Here is a 13894-nt window from a genome sequence, read left to right as displayed (position 1 = left end):
CTGATCCACCAAGGAAGCCCAGAACTTAGTTCCACATTATAGAACACTCATCAGTTTGCTCTGAGCAGCTTTCTCATACTTTCCTGTTAAATACGCTAACATCTTAGTGTCCCATATTCATATACCTCCAGGGTGCTCAAATTTGTCATCTCTTTTGGAGAAAAGGGCAGTATGACATGGCAACCAAATAGATGCTTTTCCTCCCTTTCCGAGGGTAAATCCTGGACCTTGACCTGAGATTCCTTAGAAAGGCACCTTCTGATCTGGCCTTAGAAACCCTTGTAACTCTCCTGGAAACCTCTCAAGGAGGGGGAAGCATCACACGAGCCCAGATTCTCTCCTTCTAAGGAGGTGCAAGTATTAATCACCGATGGTGTGAGTGAGGAGACCATGGGAGAAGACTGGGAGCTCTGTCCCAGAGCAGACCTGAATCCCTGCAGCCCCAGACCAAGTTAATATCTCAGCAATTCTCCAAATCAGAGGAATGCTGACAGGTCCACTGTCATTCAGGAGAGTCAGCAGGCCAAAGGTCAAGCAAGTGCAACATGATTCTGGGCATATGGAAAATTTCTCCAATCGAACAGACCAGTACGGTGCTTTGAAAACTTTCACATACCTATGAATCACCAAAGGATCCTGTTGAAATGTAACAAGTATTCAGGTGATACCATTGCTGCTGCTGTGGTCTGCCAACCAAATTTTGAGCATCAGGCCTCAAGTGGTCCACAAACTTGGCTGCACATTAGAATCACCCAGGGAGCTTTTAGAAGCTAGCACCTGGGTATCATCCCTTCCCCTATGACCAGTTAAATCAGTGTCTAGGGGAATAAGACCCAGAAGCATTATTATGAAAAAACTAATGGAGATGACAGGATTTCAGCTTAGCTATATAAATCCGTGAACTTCCTGATGTTCAAGCTGGTTTTAGAAAAGGCAGAGGAACCAGAGATCAAATTGCCAACATCTGCTGGATCATGGAAAAAGCAAGAGAGTTCCAGAAAAACATCTATTTCTGCTTTATTGACTATGCCAAAGCCTTTGACTGTGTGGATCACAATAAACTGTGGAAAACTCTGAAAGAGATGGGAATACCAGACCACCTGATCTGCCTCTTGAGAAATTTGTGTGCAGGTCAGGAAGCAACAGTTAGAACTGGACATGGAACAACAGACTGGTTCCAAATAGGAAAAGGAGTACGTCAAGGCTGTATATTGTCACCCTGTTTATTTAACTTATCTGCAGAGTACATCATGAGAAATGCTGGACTAGAAGAAACACAAGCTGGAATCAAGATTGCCAGGAGAAATATCAATAACCTCAGATATGCAGATGACACCACCCTTAATGGCAGAAAGTGAAGAGGAACTAAAAAGCCTCTTGATGAAAGTGAAAGTGGAGAGTGAAAAAGTTGGCTTAAAGCTCAGCATTCAGAAAACAAAGATCATGGCATCCGGTCCCATCACTTCATGGGAAATAGATGGGGAAACAGTGGAAACAGTGTCAGACTTTATTTTTCTGGGCCCCAAAATCACTGCAGATGGTGACTGCAGCCATGAAATTAAAAGACGCTTACTCCTTGGAAGGAAAGTTATGACCAACCTAGATAGCATATTCAAAAGCAGAGACATTACTTTGCCAACAAAGGTCCGTCTAGTCAAGGCTATGGTTTTTTCTGTGGTCATGTATGGATGTGAGAGTTGGACTGTGAAGAAGGCTGAGCGCCGAAGAATTGATGCTTTTGAAGTGTGGTGTTGGAGAAGAGTCTTGAGAGTCCCTTGGACTGCAAGGAGATCCAACCAGTCCATTCTGAAGGAGATCAGCCCTGGGATTTCTTTGGAAGGAATGATGCTAAAGCTGAAACTCCAGTACTTTGGCCACCTCATGCGAAGAGTTGACTCATTGGAAAAGACTCTGATGCTGGGAGGGATTGGGGGCAGGAGGAGAAGGGGATGACAGAGGATGAGATGGCTGGATGGCATCACTGACTTGATGGACTCGAGTCTCAGTGAACTCTGGGAGTTGGTGATGGACAGGGAGGCCTGGCGTGCTGCGATTCATGGGGTCGCAAAGAGTTGGAGACGACTGAGCAACTGATCTGATCTGATCTGATATAAATCCTAAAAGATGATGCTGTTAACAAGTTGCACTCAATATGCCAGCAACTTTGGAAAACGCAGCAGTGGCCACAGGACTGAAAAAGGTCAGTTTTAATTCCAATCCCAAAGAAGGGCAATGCCAAAGAATGTTCAGACTACTGTATAATTTCACTCATTTCACGTGCTATAATGCTCAATATCCTTCAAGCTAGGCTTCAACAGTGCATGAATGGAGAACTTCCAGATATACAAGCTGGATTTAGAAAAGGCAGAGAACCAGAGATCAAATTGCCAACATCTGCTGGATCATAGGAAAAGCAAGGGAATTCCAGAAAAACATGTACTTCTGCTTCATAGACTACACTAAAGCCTTTGACTGTGCAGATCACAACAAACTGTGGAAAATTCCTAAAGAGATAGGAATACCAGACCACCTGATCTTCCTCCTGAGAAACCTGTATGCTGTTCAAAAAGCAACAGTTAGAACCGGGCATGGAACAAGGGACTGGTTCAAAACTGGGGAAGGAATATGTCAAGGCTGTATATTGTCACACTGCTTATTTAAATTATATGCAGAGTACATCATGCAAAATGCCAGGCTGGATGAAGCACAAGCTGGAATCAAGATTGCTGGGAGAAATATCAATAACCTGAGATACAAAAATGACACCACCCTAATAGCAAAAAGCAAAGAGGAATTAAAGAGCCTTGTGATGAAGTTGAAAGAGGAAACTGAAAAAGCTGGCTTAAAACTCAACATTCAAAAAACTAAGATCATGGCATCTGATCCCATCACTTCATAGCAAATAGATGGGGGGAAAAATGAAAACAGTGAAAGACTTTATTTTCTTGGGCTCCAAAATCACTGCAGACAGTGGCTGCAGCCATGAAATTAAAAGACGCTTGCTCCTTGGAAGAAAAGCTATGACAACCTAGACAGCATATAACAAAGCAGAGATATTACTTTGCTGGCAAAAGTCCATACAGTCAAAGCTATGGTTTTTCCAGTAGTCATATACAGATGCGAGAGTTGGACCATAAAGAAGGCTAAGAGCCGAAGAATTGATGCTTTCGAACTTTGGTGCTGGAGAAGACTCTTGAGAATCCCCTGGACTGCAAGGAGATCAAACCAGTCAGTCCTAAAGAAAATCAACCCTGAATTTTCATTGGAAAGATTGATGCTGAATCTGAAGCTCCAGTACTTTGGCCACCTGATGGGAAGAGTTGACTCATTGGAAAAGATCCTGATGCTGGGAAAGATGGAGGGCAGAAGGAGAAAGGGGCAACAGAAGATGAGATGGTTGGATGGCATCATCGACTCAATGGACATGAGTTTGAGCAAGCTCTGGGAGATGGTGAAGGACAGGGAAGCCTGGCGTGCTGCAGTCCATAGGGTACCAAAGAGTCAGACATGACTGACCGACTGAACAATAACAAAATAGGTATTTTTTAAAACTCCTTAGGTTGAGTCCTTCGTGAAGCCAAGGTTGAGAACTACTACAACTGGCCAAGAACATGGGCTGCCTTTCAAGTGACAGGTGAAGGGAATTAACATTTGATAAGCATCAGCTGTATTTCAGGCACTCAGCATTCTACATAGATTAATTTTCTAGTAGTAACCAACATAACAAAGTAATAACACCTGACACTTGTACTGCTGCTGCTGCTAAGTCACTTCAGTTGTGTCCGACTCTGTGTGACCCCATAGACGGCAGGGATTCTCCCGGCAAGAACCCTGGAGTGGGTTGCCATTTCCTTCTCCAATGCATGGAAGTGAAAAGTGAAAGTGAAGTCGCTCAGTCGTGTCCGACCCACAGCGACCCCATGGACTGCAGCCTTCCAGGCTCCTCCATCCATGGGATTTTCCAGGCAAGAGTACTGGAGTGGGGTGCCATTGCCTTCTCCAACACTTGTACAGCTTCTTATCATTTTATGGGGAATTTTTATTCATTTAATTCTCTCAATTCACTAAGGTAGAAAGGACATAGTCAATTTTTTTAGATGAGTAAAATGCAAAACATATTCATGACTTGCCCAGCTCAAATAGTAAATGCAAGAGAAGTTCAGTTACCCTGACCCATAGCTGTCTGCTTTGCCTAAGTACTTCAACCTCATCTGAAGTTGAATACACGAGGATGGTCGTGCACAAGAGTCATGTCAGCAACACTGGACACATGACAGAGTCTAAAGAGGCTGCAGTCATCTCACCAAAGATATTCTCACTGATACACAGATTGATGAGGAGACTGAGACCTGAGTAGAAAAGGGAGCTCAGTCTTGACAATCTGAGAGCAATGGCATTAAGGTACTTAGCAGAACCCAGAGGCCTGCATCACACAGGACTCACTTCTTAGTTCTGCCACAGATTACGGAACCAGCCTTCTCCTTCCCATAGGGCCTAATGGATGATCTGTGCTAGAACCACCTCTAAAAATTATTTGCGGAGCTTCCCTGGTGGCTCAGTGGTAAAGAATCCACCTGCCAATGCAGGAGACAGGAGTTCAATCCCTGGTCTGGGAAGATCCCACATGCCACGGAACAGCTAAGCCTGTGTGCCACGGCTACTGAGCTTGTGCTCTAGAGCCTGCCAGCCACAACGACTGAGCCCACACACTGCAACTACTGAAGCCTGCTGGCCTTGAGCTTGTGCCACGCAACAAGAGAAGCCACCACAATGAGAAGCCCGCACACCTCGACGAAGGATAGCCCTGGAAGCAACCAGCACAGCCAAAAATAAATAAATAAAACTATTAAAAAAAATACAAAATACAAATTATCTGCAACTGGAAAGAGATTAATCTCCAGAATATACAGACAGATCATGGAGCTCAATTTAAAAAAAAAGGATAACCTAATCAAAAAATGGGCAGAAGACCTAAATAGACATTTCTCTAAAGAAGACAGACACAACTGACCAAGAGGCACATGAAAAGATCCTCAACATTACTAATTATTAGAGAAATGCAAATCAAAGCTACAATGAGGTTATCACCTCCCACTGGTCAGAATGGCCATCATCAAAAAAATCTACAAACAATAAATGCTAGAGAGGGTGTGGAGAAAAGGGAACCCTCTCACACTGTTGCTGGGAATGTAAATTGATACAGCCACTATGGGCAACAATATGAAGCTTCCTTCAAAAACTAAAAATAGAACTACCATATGACCCAGCAATCCCCGTCCTGGGCATATGCTTGGAGAAAACCATAATTCCAAGAGACACATGCACCCCAGTGTTTATTACAGCACTGTTTACAATAGCCAAGACATGGAAGCAACCTAATGTCCATCAACAGAGGAATGGATACAGAAGATAATGGTGTATGTATACAATAGAACATTACTCAGCCATACAAAGGAACAAAGTGTGCCATTTGTAGAGACTTGGATGGACCTAGAGCCTGTCTTACACAGTGGAGAACGTCCGAAAGAGAAAAACAAATATTGTTTATTAACACTTGTGTGTAGAATCTAGAAAAATGGTACAGATAAACCTATTTGCAAAGCAGAAATAAAGACAGAGGTAGAGGACAAATGTATGGAGACCAAGCAGGGAAAACAGTGGTGGGATGAATTGGGAGATTGGGATTGACGTAATAGATATATGTATACCTGCTATGTATAAAATATAGAGCTAATGAGAACCTACTGTATGGCACAGGGAACTCCACTCAGTGCTCTATAGTGACCTAAATGGGAAGAAAATCCTTAAGAAAGAGGGGTATATGAATATGTATAGCTGATTCACTTGCCGTACAGCAGAAAATAACACAGCCTTGTAAAACAACTGTACTCCAATAAAAATTTTGCTTGAAAAGATAAAAAGAAAATTATTGGGAAATAGCCTGTTCACCAGGGTTTCCTGGGTGACTTAATGGTAAAGAATCTGTCTGCAGTGTAGCAGATGCAGGAGACATGGTTTTGATCCCTGGGTCAGGCAAATCCCCTGGAGGAGGGCGTGGCAACCCACTCTAGTATTCTTGCCTGGAGAATTCCATGGACAGAGGAGCCTGGTGGGCTACAGTCCATGGGGTCACACAGAGTCAGATAGGACTGAAGCGACTGAACACACACACACACACACAGCCTGTTAACCAGCAGTAGAAAATCAGTCAGAGCAGTAACCCTTACTGCTGGCAGACAGGCTATTTGCAATAATTTTTAGGTAGTGATCCTGCCATTTGCTATCCAGGGGGGCCTGGGAGAGAGCCCTAGGCAGGTCATGTATGGGGATGGTAGCCCCTTTATAGTGGGCACATCCTCATGCAGGAAGAGCAGAAAGCCCTGCAGGGAAAATTCTATAGAGCAGCCCTGGGCCTCCAAATTACTGGGGCATCTGGTCAACCCAGTGGACAGCTACCAGGATGACGTAACCATTTCTGCTTCAGGACCCCAGGTTGCCTGCCAGTACCTGCCAGTTCATCACCCTCAACAAATGAACGAAGTTTTACTCTTCACCATGTGGAAAGCATCACTCGTTCACCATCCATTCAGTGACTGATTCATTCACTCACTCATGCTACCGTTACTGAGAGCCTGCCTTAGCAACAGGTATGAATGAATACTGATGAATGAATATTTCTATTCATGGATTCACAGTAAGAATTTTCATGTTCTGAAACACTCACTCACTTGCCTGAGGAAAATTCCAGTAAATGTATATATTGGTTGCAGGTTGGTGTGTTTAGTTGCTCCCACAGGACTCACACGGACACATCACAAGTGAGGAACCTGAATACAGACAGACTTCTTCCTCGGGAATTGGACCCAGGCCTCTCTGATTTGGAAGCCCATTTTAGAGCGCACCACCTCTCAAGCATTTCAACCCGAGAGAGGTCAGTGATGTCGGATGTCGGAGTACTTTCTCTGCAGTATTTATAGAACATGATAGGCGCAGCACTTGTTTCAAGGTGAAAGTAGAAGCTGGCAGCAAAGAAGCAAGGAGGAATCAAATTCATTGCCCGTGTCCTCGTCTTGAGTCTCTGAGTCCTGCAGTACTAATAGGATTTGGCCAGTGAGGTATGACTACATTTGCTGACTTTGCTGAAGCTGAAGGAAATAGCGTATAAAATTGCAACTCCCTTTATAATCTGAGTTGATATCTCAATAGAAAAAAATGGGGGGAAGGCATAGAAAAATAAGAAAAAATGTAAGTGTCAAATAATTTCACGAAAAATTCAATCCAGCTAGAAATCAAAGAATGTCTATTAAAACAATAAAAATAGGCAAAGATTTTTAAAACCCCAAAAATTGTGCCAGTATCCAAAAATAGAGAAATTCTGTAATGGCCTATATGGGAAAAGAATCTGAAAAAGAGTGGATATACGTTTATGAATAACTGATTCACTTTGCACAGGGCACCTGAAACTAACACACTGCAAATCAGCTATACTTCAATAATTTTTTTTAATTAAAAGGATAAAATATAAAAATTATTTTAAAAATATGTATGATCATATAGTGGAGTCCTATGCCGACATTAACATCATGTTTGCCAAGAATTTAAAACTACTTAGTGACATAGGGGCACTCACAATATACTGAAATGAAAAAAGCAGGAAGTAAAACTATAAAAATGGTATACATCTAATTTGAAAGTGTGTTTTTATGCATAGAAAAAAAAATACTGGAAAGAACTCTGTCAGAACACTAGCCATGTTTACTTCGGGGTGCTTTTTCTTTGTCCACATCATCTCACACTCCTGCATGAGAGTGTGTTATTTTGTGGATGAAGTGCTCCACCAAGAGTCAGGATTGCCAGCTGTGTAAATCACATCACTGCAAGGCCTCATCTATGACATGAGGGGTTCAGAATAATCTAGATGGTTCTCAAAGTTCTTTTGAGCTCTAACATATCAGACACTCATTCAAGAAACATAACATTTACAGAGCATCTATATGGAGCTACATACACTGCACCAACCCTGGGGTCTTCCAGAGGCAGATTCCAGTCAAATGCAAAGCAGAGTTTGAGTGTGGCCTCCTGGTACCATATTACTTGTCCTTTTTATGACTAAGCTTTTTTAAAAATTCATTTTTTTTTAATTCAAATTTATTTATTTTAATTAGAGGCTAATTACTTAACAATATTGTATTGGTTTTGCCATACATCAACATGAATCCGCCATGGGTGTATACGTGTTCCCAATCCTGAACCATTATTTTTTTAAATTTAGCTGTGATGGATCTTAGCTGCAGTATGCAAACTCTCGGTTGAGACATGTAGGATATATTTCCACCACCAGGGATCGAAACTGGGCCACCTCCATTGGGAGCGTAGAGTCTTGGCTACTGGACTACCAGGGACGTCCCTCTCCCTAAGCTTTTAACGGCCTCATATTCTTCCTTTTCTTCTCTTCCGCTTATCAAACCCTGCTTTCACATAGAACTCAATCTTGATCAGATGGTGGTGTAAGTGAATGGCAATATCTTACAAGACTATCTCTTGCAGAAGGGCTTGACTAAATAGGAATAAAAATTTTACCTAAAGGAACGAGGCCCTTGTGGCCAAATTTTAGGGAAAAGGTACCAAGTTGGGAAAGATTTTAGAGCTGTCAGAATCTTATCTCCTGGATTTCCCTTCCCCACCCTTGCTTTTTTGCCTAGTAAATTCTATTTATTTTCACAAACCAATTCTTCTTTGTCATGCCTTCCACGTGTCTCCCAGAGAGCAGGGCATTTCCTCTCTCCTCTGCACTCCCAGAGAGCTTATGTTGCCCTGCTATTATAGTGACTCCCTTGCACCGTGGATTTCATTAGTATTTCTTTGTAATTTCCACATTAGGCTGTGAGCTGCCCGGGTGTTTCATGTTCCCTGTATCCGCAGCGTGCATCCTCAGGCCCAACCTAGAGTAAGTGGCAGATGTAAGACTAATTGACGGGCATTTTAGGCCCCGAGTCAGGCAGTGACCTCCTCACCCTGTGGATGGGGCTATTTCTAGGTATTTCAATATCAATCCTTTAAACAAACAGACCAAACACTGACCACAGTATCTTTGGGGTTTTATCAGAATGCATGGCCCTTTTTTAAAGTTAATTTTTATTAGAGTATAGTTGAACAGAAGAGACTGGTGGGCTACAGTCCATGGGGTCACAAAAGAGTCAGACCCTGAATTATCGACTTAACAACAGCAGCAAGAGTAGTTGCTTTACAATGTTGTGTTAGTTTCTTCCGTAGAGCAAAGTGGATCAGCTCTGCTGCTGCTGCTGCTGCTGCTAAGTCGCTTCAGTCGTGTCCAACTCTGTGTGACCCCAGAGACGGCAGCCCACCAGGCTCCTCTGTCCCTGGGATTCTCCAGGCAAAAATACTGGAATGGATTGCCATTTCTTTCTCCAATGCATGCATGCATGGTAAGTTGCTTCAGTCGTGTCCGACTCTGTGCGACCCCATAGACGGCAGCCTACCAGGCTCCTCTGTCCACGGAATTCTCTAGGCAAGAATACTGGAGTGGGTTGCCATTTCCTTCTCCAGAACCAGCTATATGTTTACATATATCCCCTCTTTTTTGGGTGTTTTCCCCATTTAGGTCAGGGATGGCCCTAATGCGAGGAGTTATGAACTTCTAATTCCTCACCTTCTAACCTTTAGAAATTCTCCAGGTTTATCAACTTGGGGGTGGCAACATCATTGGAGAGGGAGATCAATTTAATAGATTGAGATCAATATGTTTTTTAAATGAAACACAACAGAAGTTAAAAGAATAATAAGAAAGAAGACAAAAGAATTTTTGATCCAACTGCTCCCCAAATAATAACACGTTGTCTTGTGAAACTGTTGTTTCATTTGTGTATGTACGTTCTGTACACATGGGGTCACAGTGAGCTATGATAGAAAACAAGGGCAACCACCTTCCTAAACCGCTCAGAGGAAAGGAGCCCCACCCTTCCTGTGCTATCTGCCTAGGGCTGAGATTTCACTGCCTTGTGGATGCAGCCTGGGAACTGCCCCCTCCCCTCCTAGTTTGCACATACACAGCCCTGGAACTGGCAGGATATTGTCCTTAGCATTTAAATATTTAGAGTCCAGGGAATTAAGAAGACAAAAATGGGCTTTTTTGACCAGGAAGAAAATTTAGAGGTTCACACCCCCCCTCTCTCACTGTTCCTGAGGTTCCTGGAACCAGTCTGGTCCTGGATTCTGAGGCACGGCCTGCACCTGACAGGTATCTCAGCAAAGGCCCCCCTTCCCTCCCCAACCCTCACGGAGGCAGCCCAGCCTCCTCCAGGGTTTGCCTATTTCTATGAGCAGTGCCTCCTCTGCGACTCTGTGCTTCTCAACCCTGTTGCTAATATGGCCGGCATCATCAGGCCCAGGCCCACAGGCTGAGCACTCTATTTGAGGAAAACTCTTGAAACAATCCTGAAGAGGGTATCCACCAGCAAGTTGTACGTCGCCTCATTTGATTCAAGCAGTAAGGCAGTATAGGGACTAAAACTGCCTTCACCTACGCTAGTTGAATGGCCTTGGGCAACTTACCGCTCTGTGCCTCAGTTTCCCCATCTGACGATGGGGATGGCAGCTGTACCTACATCAGAGAAATACTATAAAGCTCAAACCAGCTACACATACAAAGTGCTTAGAACAATCCCTGCGCACAGTAAGCATTCAATAAATGTTGATTATTAATAATCATCCCATAGGCCTGTTGGACAATTATTATTTTTCCAGATTTATAGATGAGAAAATGGGGTGCAGAGAACTTAAGTAACCTGCTCTATGTCGTGTGTCCAATAGAGGCAAAGCCAGGATATAAATCCAGATCTCCAGACTCCAAGTTCTGTGATCTGTTTCCCTAAGGATTTAGGAGTCTGTGGGGCATCAAACCACCTCCTGTGCTGAACTTACACCTTGTCAGTCTCTGCTGGGCATTCCTGGATCAAAGGTGGCTGGAAGGATGGTGAGTCCAGGGCAAAGTCCCTTCTCAGGATTTTGCTTGGGAACACAGAATTTGTCTTTGAGGGAGAATGTGTGTGTGTGTGACAGGGAATCAGAAATTGGGGTCATGGCTTGCACTGGCAGTCTTTTTGAGTTCTAGGCTAAGTTGACAGTGGTGAGCATATATGGTAGAGTCCTTGTGGCTTCAGCTAACTTTTCATAAAATTGTCACCATAATTGAGTAGGGCAGTTTGAGATGGAGATGGTAATGTGAGTGAGGATTTCTTGGGCTGAGCAGCAGCTCTGCTGTACGTCCTGGTTTTTTTCCAGCCTGAGATTTTCCTGTATATATAGTACAAAGACCTAATAACTGTCTCTGCTTTTTCCTTACTTATAACTCACAGAGGGAACTGAACTTCCATGTTCAGGTCCCAGAATAGAGCCTGAGGAAAAAGATAATGGGCATGATGATATTTTTAAAATGCTTAGTTTTTCGTCCACCAGAGCTCCCTGTAATGACCATGCTGCCATATATAAATCCTCTGAAAATAGATATGTGTATGATGATTGAGAGACACAGGATTCTGCAATGCTTTTAAACTTATCAAATATATTTTGATGTGTTTGGGATGGTTTTCCTGGATTTTATTATGTACTCAGTTGTGTCCTACTCTTTGTGACCCCATGGACTGTATGTAGCCCACCAGGTTCCTCTGTCCATGGGGTTTCCCAGGCAAGAATACTGGAGTGGGTTGCTATTTCCTTCTCCAGGGGATCTTCCTGACCCAGGGATCAAACCCGAGTCTCCTGCATTGGCAGGCAGATTCTTTACCACTGCGCTGCCAGGGAAGCCTGGATTTTCTTATAGTCAATTTTTTTTTTTTTTTTTTTGAGAACTAAAATCCACATGGGTTCTATGATAATTCTGTTCATCAAAGTATTTTATTATAATGTATGTCAGTTATGTCTCAATAAAACTGAAAGAAAAAGAAAGAACGAAAAGGCATCTGATTGAGCTGAGCTTTCTGGTAGGGCTGATCTCCACTTTTTGCAAATAGGCGCATAGGCTGAGCCCAGCCTGGGGACTGATGAGGGATCTCGGTGCTTACTAGAATTCTTGGCACTCCCAGGTGCTCCTGAGTGTAACCGATCCGAAACTGTCCAGGAGGAGCTACGGGAGGGGTTCCTGGGTCACTCACATGGGATTAAAGAGCCAGCCCCCGCGCCAGCTTCACAGAGAGGCCAGTAACGCAGACAGAATAAGAACTGACTTCAGCATCTTCCCTGACCTCACACCAAGAGCTTTCTGAGAAAAAGAAATACTCCCGTTACTGAACATGCAGCTAAGATCTTCCCACATCTCGTGTGTGATGTTGACTGATATCGAGTCCCAAGAGGGGAGCATTGCTTAGTGGTGCTCCCCATCTGACCCACAAACAGAGCCAAGGTCAAATGACTTCTGCCGCCCCAAGATCGTGGGCAGACTTACAAGAACAAAGAGTAGGAAATTAGTATACCAAATGAAGCCTGCACATAACCCTGAATTTCATGTCATTCAGGCCTTTTAACAATAGCTTTAACATTCTCTGAGGACAAGAGTGGCTGGAACCACTGCCCTTGAGAAATCAAGAGGGCCGCCAGCTGATAGACTTTACAACTTTACAGACTATAATACATTGGGCAGACTTCCCTGCTGGCTCAGTGTAAAGAATCCTCCTGCCAATACAGAAGATGTGGGTTCGATCCCTAGGTCAGGAAGATCTCCTGAAGAAGGGAATGGCAACCCACTCCAGTATTCTTGCCTGGAGAATCCCATGGACAGAGGAGGCTGGCAGGCTACAGTCCGTGGGGTCGCAAAGGAGTCGGATACGACTTAGCAACTAAACAACAAGAAGCAATGCAGTGTGTAGCACGTTCACTCGTCCTGTCTGAAGAGTCTGAACACACCTCTGTTTTTCACACATCCCAGCTTTGCAAGATTTCCATTTTTTTAATTATTATTTACTTTACAATATTGTATTGGTTTTGCCATACATCAACATGCATCCGCCACGGGTGTACATGTGTCCCCCATTTCCATTTTTGTATAAGATTGAAATGGGGCAAGACTTCAGGATATATTCTCAGCACCCTGGGGTCCCCGCATCCCGATCACGGGCCAGTTCCCGCCTCCTTGGACGACGTGGTCCAAGGGCCCCCTCCCACTCACCTCCAGCACGATTTCTTTCAGTTGGAACTGTTTCTGCACGACTTTATCTGAAGATAGGGGCTCATGGTAGTAGAGGCAGAGCAAGTCATATTTCTTCAAAACCTGCTTGAAGTTCTTCTCAGTTAGACTGACCACGCGGTCCTTGCCATCATAGGTGGGGAAGTTCAGCCCCTCCTCTGCCCTGCAGGAGGACAGCAGGTAGACCCCCACCACAAACAGGTGGGCTCTCTTCATCTGGGCAAAATGTTTCTTTCCCAGAAATGCTGATGGTAGGAAAGTGAATGGAGCCTTAGAGGACTTGCTGGGAGTCATGGGGAGCAGAGAGGCTGATCTGGTCTCTCTCCCTGGCCCTCCCTGGGCCCGAGAACCTCGTCTTCACCTCTGCAGGCTGCTGACTGTAGCCGTGGGCTCAGACAAAGCGAGCAGAGGCTCACATCCATGCGTGCGTGGAACTGGAGCCAGGCTGGGCCACCCAGCCCCAGATAGCTTGCATAGCTCTGCCCAGCCCGTGTCTCATCTGGAACTCCATTTTTAGGATGCAGTTGTTTCAGGCTAAAAATAAATCATGCGATGAATAAAAAAGTTAGATATGGCCCTGTTGAGGGATTCGCTGATACAGTTTGTCAGGCTAGTGGAGAGGGAGGAGGCAGGAGGGAGACAGGGGAACATGCGCACATGAAATAAGGAGGCCAGGAAGGTCAGAGGAGAGACATT

The 13894-nt window shown here is 44.2% G+C and overlaps 1 protein-coding gene across 1 annotated transcript in view; it reads right to left on the bottom strand.

The window, feature by feature from the left end:
* CASQ2 (calsequestrin 2) overlaps positions 1 to 13644 on the bottom strand; it is a 72763-nt gene extending 59119 nt beyond the window's left edge. The window contains exon 1 of the mRNA XM_055584626.1: positions 13181 to 13644. Coding sequence (XP_055440601.1) covers positions 13181 to 13492 — 312 coding nt within the window. The 5' untranslated portion in view covers positions 13493 to 13644. The remainder of the gene's footprint in view (positions 1 to 13180) is intronic.
* Positions 13645 to 13894: the final 250 nt, after the last annotated feature.

The sequence above is a fragment of the Bubalus kerabau genome, chromosome 6 (assembly GCF_029407905.1).
Source record: "Bubalus kerabau isolate K-KA32 ecotype Philippines breed swamp buffalo chromosome 6, PCC_UOA_SB_1v2, whole genome shotgun sequence".
In the NCBI taxonomy this organism is placed as follows: domain Eukaryota; kingdom Metazoa; phylum Chordata; class Mammalia; order Artiodactyla; family Bovidae; genus Bubalus; species Bubalus kerabau.
Note: the sequence above shows the minus strand (reverse complement) of the source record. Positions and strands in the feature narration are given on the sequence as shown.